The sequence below is a fragment of the Fusarium mangiferae genome, assembly GCF_900044065.1.
Source record: "Fusarium mangiferae strain MRC7560 genome assembly, contig: FMAN_scaffold003, whole genome shotgun sequence".
Classification (NCBI taxonomy): domain Eukaryota; kingdom Fungi; phylum Ascomycota; class Sordariomycetes; order Hypocreales; family Nectriaceae; genus Fusarium; species Fusarium mangiferae.
The window spans coordinates 678,685-701,133 of record NW_024573923.1 but is presented as its reverse complement, the minus strand read 5'-3'; the positions used below and the strand labels follow the sequence as shown (position 1 = coordinate 701,133).

The 22,449-nt window shown below is 49.3% G+C and overlaps 5 protein-coding genes across 5 annotated transcripts; 1 reads left to right on the top strand and 4 right to left on the bottom strand.

Moving 5' to 3' along the window:
* Positions 1–1,215: 1,215 nt before the first annotated feature.
* Positions 1,216–3,640, bottom strand: FMAN_04867 (uncharacterized protein; the record flags this gene model as incomplete). The annotated part of the gene is made up of 2 exons (XM_041828374.1): positions 1,216–1,417; positions 1,497–3,640. 2 exons carry the CDS (start codon positions 3,638–3,640, stop codon positions 1,216–1,218), a joined length of 2,346 nt encoding a protein of 781 aa, XP_041679244.1.
* Positions 3,641–9,208: 5,568 nt separating this feature from the next.
* FMAN_04868 (uncharacterized protein) lies at positions 9,209–11,136 on the bottom strand (the record flags this gene model as incomplete). The annotated part of the gene is made up of 3 exons (XM_041828373.1): positions 9,209–9,508; positions 9,559–10,835; positions 10,884–11,136. 3 exons carry the CDS (start codon positions 11,134–11,136, stop codon positions 9,209–9,211), a joined length of 1,830 nt encoding a protein of 609 aa, XP_041679243.1.
* Positions 11,137–15,642: 4,506 nt separating this feature from the next.
* Positions 15,643–16,371, bottom strand: FMAN_04869 (uncharacterized protein; the record flags this gene model as incomplete). Its single annotated transcript, XM_041828372.1, has 1 exon — positions 15,643–16,371. One exon carries the CDS (start codon positions 16,369–16,371, stop codon positions 15,643–15,645), a length of 729 nt encoding a protein of 242 aa, XP_041679242.1.
* A 782-nt stretch (positions 16,372–17,153) lies between these two features.
* FMAN_04870 (uncharacterized protein) lies at positions 17,154–18,691 on the bottom strand (the record flags this gene model as incomplete). Its single annotated transcript, XM_041828371.1, has 5 exons — positions 17,154–17,559; positions 17,618–18,094; positions 18,148–18,177; positions 18,229–18,305; positions 18,386–18,691. The coding sequence occupies 5 exons, from the start codon at positions 18,689–18,691 to the stop codon at positions 17,154–17,156; spliced, it is 1,296 nt and encodes a 431-aa protein (XP_041679241.1).
* A 1,004-nt stretch (positions 18,692–19,695) lies between these two features.
* Positions 19,696–22,043, top strand: FMAN_04871 (uncharacterized protein; the record flags this gene model as incomplete). The annotated part of the gene is made up of 3 exons (XM_041828370.1): positions 19,696–19,735; positions 19,809–19,887; positions 19,937–22,043. 3 exons carry the CDS (start codon positions 19,696–19,698, stop codon positions 22,041–22,043), a joined length of 2,226 nt encoding a protein of 741 aa, XP_041679240.1.
* Between the last annotated feature and the right edge of the window lie 406 nt (positions 22,044–22,449).

Sequence of the window (22,449 nt, the reverse complement as noted above, 5' to 3'; positions counted from 1 at the left end):
ACCCAGCCATACGATCAACACGCTCGGCCTTAGTATAGGAGTAAGGTTTTGTGTCTCATGCTGAGCCGGAATTTACGCTCGCTAAAGTGAACAGCGCCGGTGTGTACAGGGATGATGATAAAACTGTGCCGCGGCATACAGAGGCTTCGGGGAGAGAGGCGTCAACCAGAGAGCCAGACGCGAAGAATCAAGGCTACAGCTTGCCGTTTATGTCCATCCCCTTGCGAAGCTTCAGAAGGCCTGGCTCGGGTCGGACAGCGCCGTTGCCACATTCGGGACCGCCGAGAAGGACGGCATCAGCACTCTTAGCGGCGGCGATGGTCTCGTCAGTGAGAGCGGTGCCACGGGCATCGATGGAGCACTGAGGCTGTCAGAGCTGACTGTGTGCATGCAATGTGTGCTCAGGACTCACACGGTCCATACGATGGTTTTAGAGGTTCACCTTGCCAACGCTTGGCTGGTTTTCCTCCAGAGTTTGAGAATCTGATTGACCAGTCAGCTAGTTATTACGTTCTTTCTGTAAGCTGTCGCATATGCTGCCTTGCCATAGCGTCCTCAGCAACAATCCGTTCGTAGTTCACAGCGGTTCGAGCCTTCAACTCCGAAGCTCAGGGCCGCAGTGGCCACCAGCAGGCATGACAATGTTGTATTGGACCTTTGTATTAGTTTTGAAACTATGGAATTAATTTACAATAAGAGCAAAAACAAGACAAAGAGAAGAATGGATTGCTGGACCTTGTTTGCTGAACCTCTGTTGCTGCCCCACCATTCCGAGATCGGGGCCATAAACTCGGTAGGCCGGCTTTTGCTTGAGTGGTCCAGTCCACTCGGGCCTTACGGCAGAGCTAACGGAAGTGGGCATTCAAGGCATTGGCCAACGAGAGAAGACGTCAAGATCATTTTGGGTAGTAATCGGAAGCTCTGGAGTTCTCCATGTTTCGAGGACTCGACCATCTCAGGATTCCTGACTATTCCATTCCTGCTGTGACCAACACGCGTGGACTATGTATTTGCCGTGTTGACCCCTACATGACCTTGATGGCATGTGCTCACTTGGGCCGTCTTCTAAACAACTGCGGAGTAATTGAACCCTGAATGTAATATTTTTGTCTGAAATGCCAATATTTATGTATGTACTCGATCAAATGTATTCGTTATCCAGTACTCCTATCATCCAGTCTACTCCTTCAAGAAATGCTCATACAACCTGTTGCCTTATCGAAACGCCCTAAATGATTTGCTCGCCAATGGAGACGCTACGGGTACTCCTCCCATCAAGTTTCCGCGTCCCGTATCTCGCATCCGGCCTCCTCGCATGTTCGGTGTGTTAGCACAGAATGAGCAGACATACACTCTTGGTTGAGTCCTGAGGTCGAGATTGATACACTTTCCGTGGAGCCACATTTCACAGGACTCGCTATATTAAGTGTCAGCTCCGTTCATGTTAAATCTTCGACAGCCATTTGCTCTGGTGGCCATAGGCTGGCAAAACTTACCACTGGATCATGGAGCCGTCCCCCTCGTCAGCCCCCTTTCGGTTACAGAGACATCTGACGTGTCTGTCTGTTATAAGGCTTGACTCGGTAAGGGTCGACGGCGAGTTGCTATCACCTCGAAAAGGACCAAAGTGTCCACCCTGGAACGAACGGTGTTGTCCTCCTTGTCCCATTGGGTTCGATCGCTTTCTTCGATCCTCCATGACCTTACGAAGCTCGCTAGCAGCATCTCCAATCTTATCCTTGCGCTCATACATCATCGTCTCATTCTCACTGTCCGCATCGTGTTGCGATCCTCCAATAGTGTCGTGTATGCTACTCGTGCTCCTGTCACTAACACTACGTCGCGAAGAGTGAAAGATGGACCCAACTGGTCTCAGGGGATCAGGTAAAGCAAAGGACGCATTGAACGAGTTGTTCCTGCTGGGAATAATGATAGGCTCGTCGTCTGAGGATGATTCGTCATCGTCCGAAGGACCCAGGTCTCGTGGTGTTCGGCTCCTATCACGAGTGAGTCCCGGATGATTGGCACTAGGCTCCCAGTCCCATTCATTAGGTACGATCGTTGTCTCTGCACGAGCTCTGCCCCTCGAGTCGATGGTGAATTTCACAGCTGTTCGAGTGGATTGGTGTTGCAGTGCTGGCCCCTCAGGGATGGAGGCTAAGCCTGAAAGGCGGTGCTGGCTCTTCATTGGAGACAACCTTCCGGTTGGTTTGGCTATAGGCCGATTCGGGGGTGCATTGTCGCTACTGGAGCCATTGCTGGCTTGTGAGACAGGTCGGGCCGGTGCAAGTTTGGGTAGTACAGGTCGGTTCTGTGGTTGGGCTCTCTTGCCACGGTTCTCGCTGAAACTCCTACCCATTCCAGGTCGAGGGTTTGCTTTGACAGGGGATGGTGCAAGTGCACGATCCGGTGCCTTTGTAGCCCTCAGATCCTTCATGCTCGTTGATTGGCGGATGTTTTCACCCAAAGGTGTTCTTGATCTCGATTGGAAAATCGTGGCTTCAGCGGAGCCAGCCTGTGTCACTGGGATGAGAGCAGGGTTATCCAAAACAGAATTGTGTGGAGGTTCAAACAGCAATCCAGGGTTTACTCCATTCATGGACTGTCCAAGTCCAAAAGGGTCATCTAGAGGAGCGGAAAGGGCAGCAGACATGGCAGCACTTGCTGTAGTAACACCTGCCGAGCCCATAGGTTTTGGTGCAAGAGGACGGTCACGTTGCATGGTTTGCATAGGGTCTGAACCTGCAGAAGCGAATGGTGCATTAGGGTCTTGAAAGAGCGGTACCTCGCTATTCCAGTCGAAGGAACCTGTGTGGCGGTGATGACCATGCTGAACAGGTGTCGTCTGAAAGACATTGGAAGGCGATGCACTAAAGTCAAAGTCCATACCCATTGAAGGATCCCAGAAAGTGTTAGGTGTTGCAGCAGGTGCTGTCATGGGATATGCAAACATGTCACCAGAGGAAGCCATCAAGGCAGCAATATCATGTTGCTGCTGTTGTTGAGAGTTGCCAGTGAAGTCGGGCTGGCCGAAGTACTGATCATTTTGCATATTGAGCTTGTCGGCGAGCTTCCGCGCTCCCCTACGTCCAGTGGGTGGGGGTGTCGCTGTCTGCGAAGGCTCTGCACCCCGGACTCCGGCTTTCCTAGCCTTCTTGGAGGATTGAGGGTGTTTGGCCGGATCAGGACTGGGCAGGGGTGTTGTATCGGTTATATATTCTTGAGGTACGGTTACTAAATTCGGGGATGAGGCCAAGCGACGTGATGGCTCGACCGGCGGCAGTGGTAGATTTTGGTCCGAAAAGTGATTCACATGGGTTGCAATTTCAGCAGCAAAAGTGTCGTTGGATAGTAGCCTCTTGTGCTTGCTGGAAGGTGTGGAAGCACGAAAGTCAACGAAAGAGTTTTGAGATCCACGGAGGTTTCCAGGAGTCGAGTTGAATACGGAATAATCTTCAGCAAAATGCGGAGTCCAACCCCCGGCGTCGGTGACTGAACCTTGCCCGGGTTTGGGGGTTTCGAAAACGGGACTGGGAAAGGAGTCGGAGACAGGCGTTTCTGCAGAAGTTGGAGGGCGGTAGTTCGAATTGGCAAAACTGTACAACCCCGGATTGGTCAGTGAATTTGATACGGATGCCATGTTGATGATAGATCGGTTGATGATGAGGGGAAGAGTTGGGCAATGCTGTGAATTGAGCTTGCCTTGAAGCCAGTTGATCCCCGTTCATAGCAAATCTAATTGCTTATCATAAAAGGCCAACTCAGTTGCAGGCCGAGGGGATGCTTCGAGTTGGAGGTTGATGATGTGCACGGTCGGTTACGTTGCCGTAGTGGAGCACTAGCAAGAGCTGAAGTTTATGCAAAAAAGCCGGAGAATCGTACTCGATAAAAGGTTGAAACAAGAAAACAAGGTCGAAAGATTGCAGTTCGTTGATCGGGATCGTGTCTGGTAGAGTGTCGAGCTCGGCGTGGGCAGGCTGTGACGGGTAGAGAAAGATGGAGAGAGAAAGTCTATTCAGATGTCGCAGGTCGGTCGGTGCTCGTGGGGCATTATACAAGGTCGTAAACGATCATGGAAGGACGGAAGAAAGGCATTAAGGTCTAAGACTGTTTTGCTTGGACAAGCATGATTGTAAGCCACTGATGATAAAAAGAGCAAATGTGGTGCAAAGGGAGGAATGAAGTCGGGATGGAATACGGATGGATAGGTAAGCCCCGATAAAAAAAGAGGAGGGGCAGGGAAGAAGGACCAGGTTAAAGAAAGGGAGACGACAGTTAAAGCAGGGAGGAAAATAGAAACCCCCGCCAAATGACGCCAGAGCAAACGGATAAATAGAAACAAAGATGGATCTTTTGAGTCTGGAGATTGAGACTGGGCTTGTGTCTTGTCTCGTTGTCAATGGAGATAGAGGATGGAAGGATGTTGTTGAGTGGGATGATGGAGCTCCATGTTGATGGGGATACCGAGGCCAGAGCTGAACAGATGCAGAAGTAAAAGCAGAGAAACAGAGTAGACTATCAGATTGGCCATACCTTGACTTCCATTAAACAGAGTTATTTCATCGGTTCGCAGATTCGTCTCGTCTGGTCTGGTGTCGCCTCGTCTTGTGTCGTTCCGTCTCGAGTCTTCTCCTTCTCAACTCTCGTATGTGATGATGCCGTGATCTTGCGGGTGCCGACGTCGAGGATATCCTCTTCAGTTTAGGCAGAAGAAGGTTGAAGCGGTCCGTTCGTTTGCTCGCTTCGAGTCGGTAAATTCTCGATGGGAATGGATTGGATGGATTGGATAGGATAAGACTGCACGGGACGGATGCAGTGGATACAGTACGTGCCCGACCTTCCTATTTACAAACTACCTCACCTACCTACACCTGAGCTGAACTCGACAGTTGAGCTGAGCTGTTTGCAGACGGGAACTACCTAGGTAAGGTAAGGTACTGTATATCTCGTGGTACGGAAAGAGAGAAAACACAAACAACTGCGAGAGACAACAACTAGATAGGGCTGAGCAAATAATTAAAAGCCATGAACATTTATTAAAATGAATCTACAACTTCGAGATCGCAGACTTGGTGGCGCATCAGCGCCTCTTCCTCCTCAACTTAGCCGTTGTTGGGCAACCGCCGGTAACGCTCTTCAGGGGGCTTCAGTGCGCTACGGACCTCTGCCAGCCAACCGCTGGAACAGTCCTAGACTAGAAGAGGTACTGCCCGAAGCCAACGGCTCAGCTCGTGAGCTGGGAAGATAACAAGAACACTGACTATTTAGGTATTCAACGCGATAGCCGTTGATTCTGTCATTGCGAGTTGCTATCCTCCAAAGCAAACTGTGACTGGTTAATCTTGAGTTGTGATGAGCTCAGCAGCTGAAGGGGTTGTTATGAAACTATCTCATCATGGTTGCACGCTATGACTCCCGTCATAGATATTAGGTTAGCTACCTGAAATAGGCGATACATCCCGACATGCTTTGATAGTATATGAATCCGCGGAACGCCGTATTGACTGATCATGATGATGATTATTACATATGATAAGGACAAGTTTCCCCCTCAAACATGGATGGTAGCATGTATGTAAAAGGCAACTGACTGCACTTCTCCAACCACGGATACAAATACCTTGTAAATGCATCTCTCACCGACTGCTGACAGCCAACCAACAAGTTCCCGAAACCACAATCAGCTCACCACTTTGTCATCATCGGCTATTGCTAGCTGTCAGCCAAAGAAAACTGATTCAGCCGCATCTCTTGAAAGGGGCAGTAATCAACTGGGTAAGCCTGTCTTGAGACCTGAGCATCAGGCCTAGACGTTGCTTGAGAAACAGATCGTGTATCACATCACATATTGAGACTTGTCAGTAATTAAGAGGAGCATTTTGGTTTATCCAGGGCCCGGTGGCTTTGCACTCGTCATCGTTGTGTCTGGTTGTCGGGGCTCTCTCATACTAACTAGTCGGGGAGCCGGCGACTTTATAGGATGTCAATATTTTCTTTTGTAAGCCCCATGTCTATGGCACTCGAGTTATTCCTCCAATTACTTTATTTATAGAGTATGGCCATATAATGCAACATTGTCTGGTCAGTTTCTCCTGTTTTGTCAAACAGGCAGACCCCAAGGTGGCTCAATACCCATCGGGGATAGTATGGAGATACCATTGTCTGCTTTGGCTACTTCAACTTCACATGTTTCAACTAATGATAATGAGTGAGACATTGACTTGACAATTCTCGTGACTGCTTCCTAGAGCCACAAGTTGCCAAGAGTCATCATGTCCGTAACTTTCTTTGCCAATAGGGTTGAAACGGGACGCATCGAACGGTAAAGACTGTGAATGGTGACAAACTCAATACGAGTAAACTACCTATGGACACTCCTATAACGGGCGCGGAAGTAATATTGACTCAGCAATCACAATGAAACTTTGGAGGTTTTGAGAGTTTCATAGATGTTACTCGCCACTTTCTCAGACACAGTCGCGATATGCATGCAACTTGATTCTACGACATCAATCGGCATTTGTGTTTTCTTACATGTTCTTTGAGGTTAAGATGACTTTCACGTGCCTCTCATAGTGAACCCGCTCTCATTTCCAGCCAGATGGTAAGGTGAAGAACAACAGCGGCTCATGATTGGCCGCCCTCGATCAACAAGATGGTGTGCGTCTTCTGGAAATAGACCTTTCTCGACCGGGGTTTTAAGTGCTTGCATCTCCATTTCACCAGACATTCCAACTTTATTCATTGTCATTCTGCCAGGTGTTGTCTCTCTCTCACGTATTCTGATAAGTCCATATTTTTTTTCTTAACTGCAAGCATGTTTCTGTGTCTTTGCTTTGTATCACGAGATTTCACAAATGGTGGGCCTCTTACACAGATGTTTGTCAGTTTCTCAATTCATCATAGTCTCTTTCACAAGCGAGGTTATCGCGACTTAGACGGAGTCTGCCGTGGACATCTACCGAGAGCCAAATCTGTCCTCTTATCCGAACAAACGTGCAACGATGCCTGCAGTAGGTAGGTATAAAATATTGTGTGTATACTATGTGGTCTTTGCACACATCACATCACATCACCCTGAGGAACATAGCCCCCGTATAACACAACCTAATCAACTGCCTTAACGTTATACGACACTATGCCATTACCGTCTATCAACTTTATTCAACCCCCGGCCGGCCTAAACGTTTCCTCCATCCGGATGCCGCTCCACGAACCGGCCCCATCCGGAGTCTCCTCCGCCAACGCATGAATATGGGAGATTAAGCATTTGTTTCGTCTCTACTCTATTCACACCGTCACACCCCCCGGCGATCGAGAGTCCAGTCCTGTCTCCTGTCAACACCCGTTTTGCCTCAATACAATATCTCTGTTATTTGCAAGGATAAAATGCTTGTTGACTGCCGGGAATGGCCTTGCTCGTTGACGATGCGTTGTTCAATTCCCAGCCTCGCTTCGTCTGTCCCCGCAAAGCGAGAGATGGCTTGACCAAAGTTTAACTGACAGTTCAGGGTTCAAAGACAACCAAAGTTCGTTTCAGAAGCGAAAGAGTAAATTTATTGAGACCCACGCACGTGCAGTGTTGCTTCGGCCAAGTTACGAAATCTTCACCGAGTTGTTCCGTCTGAGACTTGTACCAGTGAATTAACGCTGTCGTATTATGTTTCCATTACGAGTACCCATACATACATACGCACAAACACTGGGTTCATGACCCTGGTTCTTCTCGGCCTCGGGTACCTGTATCAGAACCTGCCAAGTCAAAACCGTGACCGATCCTGATCCTGATGCTGTCACGTCAATAATAACAATAATAGCAGAAACAACTTGTGACAACATCTTCCGTTTCCCCAATGCATTATGCTGTGCCTCTTCTCGCTTAACTCCATTATAATATTACAAGAAATCTGTTCAGGAAACCCGGCCAATTCGCCTACGTTGCTTGTATGTACTTGGCAGTTATTTAGCACATACCAATTTCTGCAAAGTCCCCCTCGCAAGGCTCGCATATGAGTTCCTGAAACGGAATCTGGCTGCCTTGGCTAGAGTCGCTAGACCGTTGGCACGATCAACAAAGGATCTCCGCTTCCCGCTCACAGACTTATCAGCCTTGGTTATTAGAGATCTCGTCCAATTAACGATATAACGGAAAACACCAAACATTCTCCCCAGCGTTGCAATACTCCCCTGGGAGTGGCAGAACACTTGCCGATCTCCCCTGGCCAAAAGATCCCTGGCCTTAATAGCCATCACTTATACTGCTACTCTCTCTTCCTCCAAGACGAATAATGCCCTATCAAGAACCGCCGAGCATCCTGCCAGCCCCTCGTGGTGCCACTTTTCCTTCTGCAAAGCAACATTGCATAGTTGCAACGGGCTGACAAGCCAGTCCTTGTGCTGTAATTAATTCATGTCACATCGTGCTTTTCGCCCTCGAAACAAAACGGATCCGACGATCCTTTTTCATAAGGCGTTTCACGGAGGCTTCCGTTTGTTGCTGTCAAGTATGTACGTGCGGAGCAGAAGTCTCCGCCACCCACCCACATGATATGAGCCAAGATGCAGATGCAGACAAAATCAATAACAGTGATATTGGGTGACCGTTGCGTAGCTATTTCTATCTATGTAAATCCATGCCTTCGACTTCGACTGGCCAGCAGCATCGTCCATCTTGCTCGTTTCATTCATCAGGCTCTTCCCCAGAGGAAGGCTCCTAATCCTAAACCGACCATTCTATCTAGTGCAGTAAAAGCAAAAACTCCTGGGTATCTCTCAAAGTGAGCAGATGTAGAAAAAGAAAGAAAAAGAAGATAAGAAGTAAAAGAAGAAGTAAAAAATGATGTAGTGAATCCTCCACTTTTTTTTCCCTGGTTCCCTTTCTGACATGTACTTTTCCCAAATTCCCCCAGCTTCGAGGATGGGATGGCCTCGTCCACGTAGTGATCCCTCTCGAAACTGTTCGTTTCCTCCTCCAAAACAGCATAAGCAGGCCCTCGGAGGCAAGACAAGGAACAGAAATTAAACAGAAAACTTTAAGCACATGGATCAAAAAACTCATCCCTGGCTTCAACTGGTATCAAACATCATCTCAAAGATCTTTTCGTAACGTAACGAGTGTGGTGCCATCCACGACAATACATGTGCTGTCATGGTACGGCGGAAATCAAAAGGAAAAAGTCTAAACTGTAAAAATCAGAGTCGTATCGAGTTAAATCATGTTCGGAAATGGCTCAGTCGTAAGGACGTTTCCAGACATCGGGTCAATGGTATAGTGCTTCTGGGGAGCGAGAACAGCGGTGACTTGAGGGTGAGACGTGATCTGGGACATAGTAGAGGGTCTAGGCGTAGTGGCAAGCTCCATCGAGGAGACAGGCATCTGGGGCGTCATGGGTCGTTGATGTTGAACTTCAGTCTTGGGCTTTGCCATGGTCGACATGGCCAGCGCCCTGGCGTTACTGCTTTCGCGGCGACGCTTAGGTGTGTCTTTCACCTTGAGATGTGTGTGACACTAGATATTGTTAGTCAAGGCCCCTCTCTTGGTGGGTTAGTCAGACTTACCTTGTACGCGTGTCTGAACCAGGTGGTTCCCTTCTTCTTGCTGCTGACAAGGGCAATCCACTGCTCGCAGCTACCACAAAGACCCTCCCAAACATCAGGGTTTCCATCCATGCGTCGCTTCTGTTGAGGTTCCTGGAACGAGCTTCCGGTGGCGGCGCTAATGCCGTGAGAGAAAGACTTGTCATACCAGAAGGCAGAGTTCTTCAGCACGAGCCATCGTCCAGGCTTGCAGATTCCACACCAGCCCTCTCGCTTGTTGCCGTGACCTCGAACCCATCTAGGGGTGTAAAGGTCGCCTTCAAATCGCAACTCTTGCTCGCGGGGGATCATATCGGGATCTTCGGGGTTCATGTCCTCAGGAGGTGGAGGGATCTGCTCCTCTCGGAGAGCCGCGTACAGCTCAGGAGGGTCAGAAAGGTCGGTGTAGTGTCCGTTGAGGCAAGCGGCATCTCCGTTACTCTGAAGCATTCTGAAAAGACCGTGAGATAGAAGTGGCTGAGGCGGGGCGAAATGGTTGACGTCGGTTTGCCAGGGCTGCTGCTGGGCCATCTGAGATGGAAGCTGAGTCGGAAGCAGCATGCTGTTTCTCTGATAAATCGGAGTGCTGGGGACAACGAAAGGTGCCTGCTGCATGGCCTGAAGGTTTCCATAGTTGAGAGGTAGAGGAGTGGCACCGATGGCAGGAGAAGAGTGGCCGGAGTACATGTGCTGGTGGCTGTTGTAGACATCCGGGCAAGCATGATAAACGTACTGGGCAGGCTTGCGGCTCGCAGAGGTGTTGTAAGTACCAGTAGACCATCGCTTGAGTCTTGGGCCCTCGACGCTGTAGGGAGCAGATCGAACATTGCTGGGTCGAGGAGACGGAGAAGCGCCGCGGCCACGACTCTGAGTCCTCACAAGGTCGGTCCTCGACTGAGGAGTCATTCGCGGCGAGGCAACGGGCGAAAGCTGGGTGGAAGACATCATGGAAGTGCGGTTAGAAGGCGGCGGATAATCAGAGCTGAAGGATGGCGCCTCAGAGAGCGCTGCCGAGAAATCATCGAGAGGCATGTCGGAGAAGGCTCCAGAAGTGGACATCGAAAAGGAAGAACCGGACATTCGACGCTGTTTTGAACCGTCATCAATGGCCATCAGATCTTCCTCGACAAGTGTTCCCTGCTTCAGGTCAAGAACGGGGATGGCTTCATCGGTTGTGAAAGAGCTCATTCCCATGGTCATATCGTAGTCCATGCCGTGAAGATCAAATTGATCTTCGACTTGCTTTTCCATCCACGATGCTGCTTCAGATTAGTTTGAGTGAAATCGTGGGGCTCGATTTTACTTACAGTTATCCATAGTGGTAGGAGGATAAAAGTCTTGATGCATAGATCCGGGACGTGACATGGTCTCACTGGGGGTTTGCTGGAATGAAACTGAAGATGAGTCCCAAGATGGTACTGATGAGAAGTTCTCGGCACCGCAGAAAGAGAATCCCTGATAGATAGGCATAGGGCGAGGCTTAGACTGAGTAGCTGGTGTTGACCACATCTCGTCCGAGCCCAGCACGGATTCGTTTTCGATGAATTCGTTTGAGTTCATGTTAATTATAGGCGGAGGCCTAGATAGGTATGCAAGCCAGCTGTATAAATACTATCACAGATAGAAAAGAAAAGTTGAGTGTCAACTTTAGTGTTGCTGCGTGAATAAGGTGTAAGTATTTCGTGCATGTGGCTCAAAGGAAGGACAAGAAAGTATGAAGCATACAGGTAGGGTGGTGGTAAAAGCAGGAACCCAAGAGTCCCTACAGGAGCGAGCCGTTAAACTATTATGCAGATTCTATCTGGCAAGGGCAGGGTGGTGTCAGCATGAATTCTCGATGAGATGTTGGGCGATCATGGTAAACTGGCAAGCCCAGGTCCACATCATATCTGGATCTTCGGGAGTGCCGCGGGACATCTCGAGCTTACCTGGTCAACTAAGAGAGCAATGGCCAAGTCGAATGTGGGAGTAATTTCCGGGCAGTCGACATGCGTTGTAAGGAATGGATGTGTTGTAAGGAACGATCACAGTCGATTTGAGGGACGTCAGGCGGTTAGGGTATAGTAACATATACTATCGAGTAAACAGGATCTCTTGGACTGATGACAGCGGAGACTGACGCGTAGTGAATCGGTTGTTTGTCTTTTGTAAAGGAAAGTGGCGTAGTTGGTTTAAGCCCTGTATATGAAGGAAAGGATAGCTAGACCTGGACTTGGATAGCGGTGGGTGGGCTTGCTATATTATACGGTTTGATGATATGCAAGTGTTTGTGTTAAGGAATGACTGGAGACAAAATGGACGAACAAAGTTAATGAGCTGGTAGGTTTGCGGAAGAAGCGAAAGGGTAGCGGAGCCGGAACCTGGAGGTATAAGAGAAGACGTGTACGATGGGCAAGAGGCATCATCCATGGAGGCAAGGAAGCTCCGCAAGTCAGGGACGGTCACCAGGGGAGAGGTTTGGATAGACGGGAGGGGCTGGACCGAGTGGATTCCAACACGCAACACAGACCGATCTATGAACTGGTACAAGAGAAAGCGGATACATAGCAGAGGAGGGGGCTATCCGGTGCAAAACAGAGTCGCAGCACTCCTGGGATAGGATGGGGCCTAGCAGGTTGCGAGTACAGTAGGAAAGTTCGTCAGTAAGAGTCAAGGAAGTTGAGAAGCCGGTGGAGCTAGAGGGCAGGGGTATGTGCAGGGATTCTCATGACCCCGGACTAGGGACAATAAGGCCACAGCTTCCAGTCAGCAGGGCTAGAAGTTGTACTAAAAGAAAGTTAGATCCCGCAAGAGGGCGTGAAGAGGACAACAACGATATCGAGAGGCAACCGTGGAAGATGAAGCTGCAAGACGATGGTCCTGTATAATACCAATTGATGATTCCAAACCGACTCCAAGACGACCAAGAGTGGCGCAGGCTTCAAGAGTGTATCGACAAGGGGCTCGATCGGGCCACTGGACCGTCCAGTCGGGCTGCACAACAGCAACTCGACGGAGGTGGCTTGTCTCATCCTCTGAAGAAACAAGAGGCGACGAGGGACGTGTGGATGGACGGGCGGGCTAGTGAGTCGACGAGGTCGAAATTCAGTGTGTCGACTCAAACTGAGCCACGTTAGACCCGTCTGGGGTTGACAAAACTTCCGACGACAGCGGATTCAAGCTATAGACACGCCACATCTGTTGACCGACACCCAGACCTTGGGTGCGATAAGTTGATGCCTCACCTCGGCCGTTCTTCTCGACACACCCCTTAAAATCGACCTGCACGCCCCTACCAACCCCGGAAGAGGGACAATACCCTCTAGAGTCGAGACAGGCCAGGGTATAGCAGATGCAGTATGCTATTTTTCACAACAGTTGAAACCACTAAAGCCCGGATGTTAAGGCTAATTGCTCGATCAAGTCAATTCAGGAACCGAACCGAGTTGCAGCGGGATCGCCTACCGCCTGAGCGCAGACCTCTCGATATAACTGCACTCACGGCAATATGGCAATATCGTACATATGTCAAAGACCTCGTCCTCTGATCCCCCGCATGAGGGGCATTTAGATGGCGAGATGCCAGAAGTTTTGTCACGATCGTACGGCGGTTGTCCCTTAAGGAGCTTGACGGAAGATTTGATCAGTTTTCTTTTGGGTAGCAAAGTCGGCGACAGCCGTATAGGCGAAGCGGCAGCTTCTCACGGCAATGTCGGTATTTCTTCTTGAATGATAGGTCATCCGCAGACTGGTGGCTCAGCATGCATCTTGCTTGGGACAAAGCAACACCATTCGCATCGAGACAGTGGGCGATGCGCCCTGAATTCTGGGCTAAGCCAGTCGATTTCGAAAGCAGGTGTGACATTGTAGAGGCAGGGAGCGAATCACAGGCACAGTCGAGCTGTGGCATCTGTATTCTCAGGCGCTGATATAGACTGAATTATGAGTCAACCAATTTAAAGTAACTTTGAGGCTCTCGATCTCCTCCCGCTAGGGTGATGGAGGGTATATTCGACTGAGACATAGAAGCATAGCTGAGGCTGTTATTTCCTTTCTCTTGGCTGATGTTTATCCAAGTGCTGTGGTCACATTCGAGATGCGCTGGAGAGCCAAAGCAGAGGTTGCAAGCGTCGCAAGATGAGGACAAGCGCGTGTTTGAAGTTGTAAGAGAGTGGGCCACGGCAAGCCATCTGATTTGCAGCGGCAAGACAGGGGTTTTGGGGCAAGAAGCGGGACGAGTATCTTGTTCCTACCGTTTTGGCGTAGAAGCCGTTATTCAGGGTATTTGATTGGCTATCACTGATATGTCTCAGCTGCTAGCAGGGAGACCGGCGTGTCTCAGATCTGTGTCAAGACCAGGGGTATATGGATGAGGTCCACTGATACGTCGAATATGATCCACTCAAAACCCACAGGCTGATTTCGTGGCTCATGTTTAAACACCCAATGCACCCACAGCCCACTAGAAGCTCACTGGAACAAGCTCACCAACAGCGCCTTTGCGCCTAGAGAGCCACATCTTACAGGCGAGTCGGTTAGGCGAGGACCACGTCAGAGCTCAATCTGAGCACATTTACGGATAGATAGGTAGGTAGATGGTGGATTTCAATTAATTGTTGTGGATCATTCAGGCTATGAATAGCAGATGGCGTTCACTTTCTCTTAGACAAGAGCATCTCCAAACAGCCGGTCCTTTCATCTTGACAGTCTATCGCTCAGTCCGCAATCGATCTCGATTTGTTTTCATCTCTAATGTTTTAGTCGATTCTTCATCTCTCAGCTCAGCTACTAAATTTGGTACACCTGAAGATCCGTTCCTACCAGAATCGATACGCCTGAACATCGAACGACACCACGATTCCTTCATAGAAGGGGATTCCGCTACTATCACGATTAGTGCAGAAACCCCCCATCTTCAAGCCTTCAGATCATCTTCCCATCTCACAGCAAGTGCCGGATCCTCTCTAGGGGTCAGGGAATAGCCTAGTTGATACTGTTACATCGCGTTGAGACTCCGTTGTTTTCCTTTGCATCCATATCATCCGACCAGTGCTTCCCTCGTCTCATATCCTTAGCTAGGTATGTAGGGAGGGACCTTCTGTAGAGTCTCATTCGCATATTCACTTTTACACGCAACAATTTATTCCAGCGCAACGCGTCATCTATTTGTCAGTGTGTTATGAGCTGTTTCTTGCGTTTTCCGTGCCTGAGCCGGTTCCTGAGCCTGGAGCTATGATGGCTCTCCACAGTGAGCACGGTGGTTTCTTCCATAGACTTGGGTTGACGCCCGACAGCCTGGAACATAAACGAGGCTGTCAATTGACGTGATAACAATAGACTTGCATAATCGTTTATAAACGCGTCAATGCTCAAGCTGTTGAAGGTTTGTTTAGGTGCTCAGATAGTGACGATATCGTGATCTTGATCTTGATGGAATGTGCTGCACCCTGCGGCCGTCAACCTCAGGACGGCTAGAGGGTGCTCTGTCCGTTTCCGCTTCGAGATAAGCTGTATCGTAAACAGGAAGTTGCAGGATAATCTGCCGTGCACTAACTCCAACAGATTTTCTTTGCTCATCTTCTTCAAGCGTTCCATAATTCTTCTATGGGTCGCCCGGTAAGGCCGTTTTGTGGCCAGGGTCTCATACATCCGTTCCTGAATCACTGCTCAAATGGGAAATTACACCACCACCTTTTGGGAGTGAGCATGATTCAGGCCTTGTCGATTCCCTCAAAATGGACAACATGAACCAATTGCGACACTTTAATCTCCCCGCAATGAGCTTCTTTCATTTTCTTGTTACGTTACATACCTAGCACCCTGGAAAGATAACTTCTGGAAGGCCTCTGCCCTCTGAATCTGTCACAACGTTTCCGTCTTTCCCCCAGCGCTTGGAGATTCTGGAAATAGAACAGCAGAAACATCGCCCACAACGGGTCCGATCCCCTTAAAACATTAATATATTTAACAAACTCTCAGGGAAACGTTAATGATATCGTATCCCGGTCATAGCCCTATCATGCCGAACCGGTCATCCGTTCCTTACCTTAGCTCGTGCTGTTGGCTGTTGCTTGCGCGATGCAACAGTTACTCCTTGTTGATCCTCTTCCACACTTCATGCTCGGCTGCAGCAAGACTCTCGCCTGCAGCCGAAGCCCACTTCTTGGCGGCCGACCAGACTCCCTCCTCATTGTCGTCTCCTATCAGAGATGGCCTGCGCTCCTGGGCGACTGATGCTTCGTGAGCCGCACGCTGGGCACTGGAGAACTCGGACGCGTGCACGTTTTGGTGATAACCAGGTGGATGAGAAAAGTCGCTTCCGGAGCCTCCGCCTGGCACGCCCGTTGGGCCCAAGCCAGCCATCGGGGACGGGCCAGGAACAGGAGCTGCAGTCGTCGCTGAACGAGTAGCGGCGAACTCAGACCCACTGGATATAGGCGCATAGGGCACTTGTGCTGGTGTAAACTGTGTCTGTGTCTCGCGTACAGTCTCACCGGCCTTTGGAGGTGGTGGTAAATACGCTCTGTTTTGCGGCTCCGGTACAGCTCCCGGTTGCGGGGCCGGAGGACTCGAATCTACTACTGCCCGTGTTGGAGTTGGCTGGATGTTGGCGGAAGGTTGAGGTGCGCCAGTCGGAGCTGGCATAGACGGGCGAGCGCCTGGCTGAGCTGCCGGGTAGGTGGACGTCGGCACTTGATTGCTCGCAGGTACTTCGGCTGGCGCCACTGGGTCATCTGAGTGCGCCGTCTTTGGGGTGATTCCTGACGCCTTTGCTGCCGTGATAGGGCTTGAGGTGTGAATAGGAATTGGAGGCATGTTGGCGAGCCCTGGACGTTGATCCTGTTTGGAGGTGTATGGTTGACTCTCGTGCGTTCCGAGCGTTTGTGTTCTTCCAAGGTGAGATTTGGCTTTAGCCCAAGCTTTTGAATTTTGTGAAGTACTTGTCCTAAAACATTGAGTGTGATGAGATGTTGTCTGAATAAGAGGTGGCGATGGATGCCAACTACGTCATGTGATCTGCTTTAGGTGCCTAGCACGCGGTTACCTGCAGTCAGCGGGGAAATGCCGATCAGATTCCCGTCGATAGTTCCGTGTCTTTTTCCTATTTCCAAATGCGGAATACGAGAATTGATTCTTAGACAAACGGTACCTATTCTCAACTTGGATTTCGCGATAGAGTGACGTAAGACTCTTATTGGATACACAACTACCCTAAGGTTGCACGGTGTTGGGACTTTTTTTCTTCCTCTTTATGGACCTCCCAGAGCAAGAAAACATCAGACCCTGATATGGGGTATTGAAATAGACTCCGCAGAAGGTATCCTAAACTTGTACTAAGTTGCCTGAGTATTTTTTGTTGGATGAATGATGGAAGTTGATTTGAGGATAACACTTTTCGGCGATAAGAAATGGAAAGATGGCTCATTTTAGGAGAAACGGACAATCTAGCTTAATGATGTATTCATGAGCTCGTGAAGTGTTGTGAGCTTTGGATATGACTACCTATTCTATATGAAACTCTGTACATATAACCAGTTAAGAGCATGATCTGCCTTGTCATCTGCTACATACTTCTTTCCAGCCACCCAAGAAACAGTCTAGTTCTCGGATGACTTGTAAGGACAACCCGCGAACGCTTTCGTCTTGACAACCTCTTCGAAACTCTTCGTCTCTTCAATACCCTTGCCAACAACCTTCTCAGGACCCAAATCCTCAAAAAGGAAACCTTCAGACTTCATACTAGGGCCGCCATCACCGGGAAGTAACCCACCAGATAGCCATGTGATAATTGCTTCGGGGTTCCAACGTTGCCAGAAAGTGGGAGGAACATAGAACGGCTCTTTCATGTAATGATATGACTTGATGCGTCCGGTCTGCTCGTCAGGATCGGAGAGGTATATGGAGGGTGCTAAGCGAGGGAGACAGAGATAGCGGACGATGAGTTTTCGAACAAGCAAGAGACTGTAAGTCAGAACTGTCATAGCCAAACCTGGTTCTGGGAAACTGTTATCATGTAAATATCTGGTCGCAGAAATGGAAATGGTATGAACCGAAGACTTACCCAAATGCTCGTCTCAAGCGAGGTCCCATAAGAACACAAGCTGCCGGGTATCCAAGGGGAGAAGCAATCTTGGGATACGAATCCAGCAGCATCTCCATGAGAACATGGCCTAGTTTCTGGATTTCTGGTGTAGGCCGCAAATATTTGTCCTCGTAGTCTCCTCCAAAGCGTGTCATGTCCTCGAAGAATTCGAGACCATCCGCCCACTCATTCTTCCCGAGCACAGTCCTGTAGTCGATATCCATCATGTCTGCGACATACTTCCACAGAGTTGACAGGCTAGCAACTTCCATATCAGTGAGTTTCCGGTACTCATAGATGTTGAGGAACCGAACAGGCTCAGCAAAAGAGGCGTAAAGCACATAAAGCAGATCATCCTGCTTGATCTTGCCACTCTTGATATATGGAGCGTGAAGAAAGTTTGTGCGCGCAACCGCTTTATGGAGAACAGGCGACGTAGGAGGGAAGTTTGCGAAACTGTCGTCATATCAGTCTTCATAAATCGAGCAATGAAGTCCAAGGAAACTCACCAGACATAGACGGCTTCAGTATCTGCATATCTAGTACTAGTTAGTAGAAGTCACAAGATCCCCAGACACTCATTTCGGTACCTTTTGGGTGCCTTCTTTCGATTAGCTAGATCGCTGCCGCCATAGAGAACATGAGCGACGGTTTGAACAGCATATGTCTATGTATTGACGTCGTTAACATCCATACAAGCTTTAAATGTTGACACTAACTCGGCAACTAGTAGTTAGTTAAACATACCTCAAACAGAGCCAATCGAACCGCAAGGTCATAGAATAACGGGAACTCGAATCTAGCGATATTCTGAACAACTTGAAATGCATCTTGATTTGTCATGCGACTCAACGAGGTACGGTCGTGAAACCTCAACTTGGATCGAAGCGAATTAATTCTGGAGAAGCGCAAAAGAGAACAGAGTACAACGTAACCAAGAAGGGCACCAAGAATGATTGGACCCGACCAAGAAGTGGGTGCAAAACTGGTCAACAACTCTGATTGAAGGCTCTCAGAAGCTGAGGCCTTCAAACTTGGCTTTGCTGCATCCATGGCTGTGCTGATGAACTCCTACAGAGTAACAGAGAAGGGGGAAACAGCGCAAGAGACAAAGGAGAAGCAAGATCTACGAGAGCCAGGAAAGGAATGTGTACATATTTATGGAACCCTTGTACGAAGTGCGGCCTTCAACCCGAGTTGGGAGTGCTTTGAACGTGCTAGATCCATGATGCAGAACCCCACTGGCCCTATCAGATGAGGGGCGTTGGCAATGGCTTTTGACAGACACCAAAAGTTGCAAGTAGCTAATGTGCCAATGGTGTGAGACACGGGAGTTTCTGAGGCTGACGCAACTATTCCGAAGTCTAGAAATAGCGTTTGCTACAGTATAGGTAGTTACCTATGTATGTATGCAGCTGAGGCGGATAAGCTGACAACCTTACAACTTAAATTTGCAGCAGTTTGACAAGCCCCATAGGTACATTTCTTTCTACGTTCACTTACTGGCGGCTGGTCGGAAGTGAGGAGAAAATAGATATCCAATAGCAATAGCAGAAGGGGAACAGCAGCGTTGACTAGGAACCTTTCAGTAGTGATCTCCGACATTTGCACATGCCAATATCGCCTCTAGTATTTGGATGATTGCTCGTGTAACTCCAGGTCGAACAAAACCTTCATCATCATGGGATAAACAAGTGACTGAAATAATAGGGTATCATCAGCACTATATAGGTACGGATATAGAGGTTAAGATATAATACCTCCGTCGCCGATTCAAGCTGTACTCCGTAACTCTATCGAATAGCCTCTTGTGGGGAAGAGACGCTAGACGGACCCAATCGCCAATGCATGTTCGAGGTCCCGGGTCATCAAAAGTCCGGGTAGTTTGCGCTAAACCCATTTCGCTGCCGCGATTCAGACCATGAATGCGCTCTTGGTGTTTTTGAGAGCTTGTTGAGCGCGCGCTGGAAGCTTCTTCAATCAACTCACTATTGATGTGAGCTTGCTCAGAGCTATTGCCACCGCAACACTAGAAAGGCCAAGGCCAAACCATCAATATGGTTGGAAAAGTCAGCGAAAGAGTCCTCCTGCGGGAAGGTATGTTTCATTAACACTTGTCGATAGCCACTCGGCTGTCGTTCTAGACACATGTACTGACAGATTGCCTTAGGTCTTGAGAGAACTGACAATGGCATGAAGCTGACGACATGGCCTGATGTCACCCCAATCAACCAGAAAAACTATTATACGTACGATGACCCTTTCGAATAAGCGGCGTTTATGCTGATGCTTTGTTAGTGATTACATGAAGCGCGATGACCAAATCCTCGCTCTCCGCCTCCAGAGCGATGCCACCCGAGACCGACTAGTACAAAGTGCTCGGGACCGAGATCGCGCTCTATCCAAGACTGCCAATGGAGAGCTACCACTTCCTGTCGCAGATCTTCCAGACGAAGATGGTGCTACAACACCATCGGCTGGACTGGATCCCTCAAGGGTCATTGTGATCCATCCCGGCAGTCAAAATCTTCGAATAGGCTTTGCGAGCGATGCCCTCCCCAAGACAATTCCGATGACGCTGGCGACCAAGTTTCCCCAGACCGAATCCGAGATGTACGAGGCCTTACCACGACGACAGTTCGAGGCCAAGACCCCCGACCAACAGTACGGCGAAGAGTGGTCAAAGAAATACAACAAGATGTGCAATGACCTCAAGGTCGAGATGAGAGCCAATAAGCGCAAAGTCTTGCCCAACTCGAAGGAACTTGTTCAGACTTTCAACCGCCGCACGGAACCCGAAGTTATCCAGAAGCACAATGACCCCCTTGAGATCGAATGGACTGATATCGAAACGCTCGATGATCCCGACTCATTAGCTTCGTGTTTTATTGGACACCAAGCGGAGCGTGTTCCCGACGACTCGAATCCCAAATTCAAACTTTGGTGGCCTATACAACATGGACAGTGGAATGAGGATGGGTACACAAGTCAGGAGCATATGTATGATGATTTTGAAACATTGCTCGATAAGGCATTGAGGCAAGAGCTTGGACTAAAGACAAACAGCGAATGGCAACAGTACAGCTGCGTGTTTGTCATTCCCGACTTGTACGACAAGAAATACGTGGAGCAAATACTGCGATCGTGCATGACCTGGTTCGAATTCTCCAGGGTGTGTTTCGTCCAGGAAGGAATGGCTGCAACTTTTGGTGCCGGATACACACAAGCCTGTGTTGTCGATGTGGGAGCTCAGAAGACGGCCGTGACCTGTGTGGAGGACGGTCTTGTCATTGAAGATTCAAGGATCAACCTGAAATACGGAGGCTACGATATCACGGATACATTCCTGAAAATGATGCTTTATGACAACTTTCCTTACCAGGACATGAACCTGCGACGACGATACGATTTCCTTCTTGCTGAAGAGCTGAAGATTAAGCACTGTACCATGTCGCAGGCGGATATCTCTGTCCAACTCTTCAACTTCCATGTCCGGGCCCCTAACCAACCAACGCGGAAATACGCCTTCAAGACATACGATGAGGTCATTCTGGCTCCGATGGGAGTGTACGACCCCGCCATCTTCGATAACAGCACCAAGCTAAGAGGACGGCGTAAGCTGGTTGAGAGGTCTTATAACGCCTACGACGTTGATATTCCAGACGATCCCACCTCTGCCGCCCAATTAGCTATTCTAGCGCTTGTCCAGCCGTCGATAACGTCCAACGCCAATGGCTTCACACTGTCACAGCCCGATATCTCAACGCCTATCAAAGAGAACAAACAATTCAACTTCCTTGGAGCGAAGGAGAGCATGACCAACGGAACCCCCATGGGTTCTCATGCCGGGTCTCCTGCGCCGGAGGGCGCTAACACGCCCCTTCCATATGTCTTTGGCAAGGACAGGGAGGGTGTAAATGGAGGTAGCCCAGCGCCCAATGGTTCTCGTGCTGGAGGCACTCCTAATCCTGGACAAACACAACCACCAGCAGGCATGTTTGTCGATGCTGCTGCCCGAACCGCCAAATCCATGGCCGCTGAGCGAGATGCCGTTTTACCGGTCGCTCCTCTCGACATTGCCATCCTCACAAGTATTCAGAACGCCGCTAAGGGCGATGAGAAGAAGCTGCGAGACTTACTTGGAAGTATCATGGTTATTGGTGGTGGCGCCAAGATTCCTCACTTTACGGTTGTCCTGGAGGAGAAGATCAAGGCCCGACGACCCGAACTCAGCGATCGGATCCTCGTAAGTCGAAGCGCGAGAGATATGGACGAACAAGTGGTCACCTGGAAGGGTGCCAGTGTGTTTGCTAAGCTGTCGACCAACGACTCATGGATTACACCTTTCGAATTCGAGAGGCTAGGTGCCAGGACTCTGCACCACAAGGTGCTCTGGGCCTGGTAAAACGGGACCTACAGGATAATGGACTAATGGAGTTGGGGCACAGGCATGGAGTATGGGTAACTTGTATCTTGTATCTTGTATCACTGGAATGCAGCATGGAGCCGATCATGAAGGCAGTCGTAGACAGAAGCTTAGTTATAGGTTGGGGATGAAAAGCTGCTAGATACATGGATGTTTATGTTTGTTTATATGGTGAACTTGACTTACACATGGAGACATGACACATATGGAGCTAGCTTGATCTTAGCGAATCGTGATTATGGTGTAACAACTTGAACGCCACGCGATATTGACTGAGGCTCACTCTTCAGCATCAGCTACAAACTTCGTGTTCCAAGACTGAATCAATCAACATCTTACGATGGTCTTTTCTCCGAGTGCGATATCGGGTGCATACATGATGCGT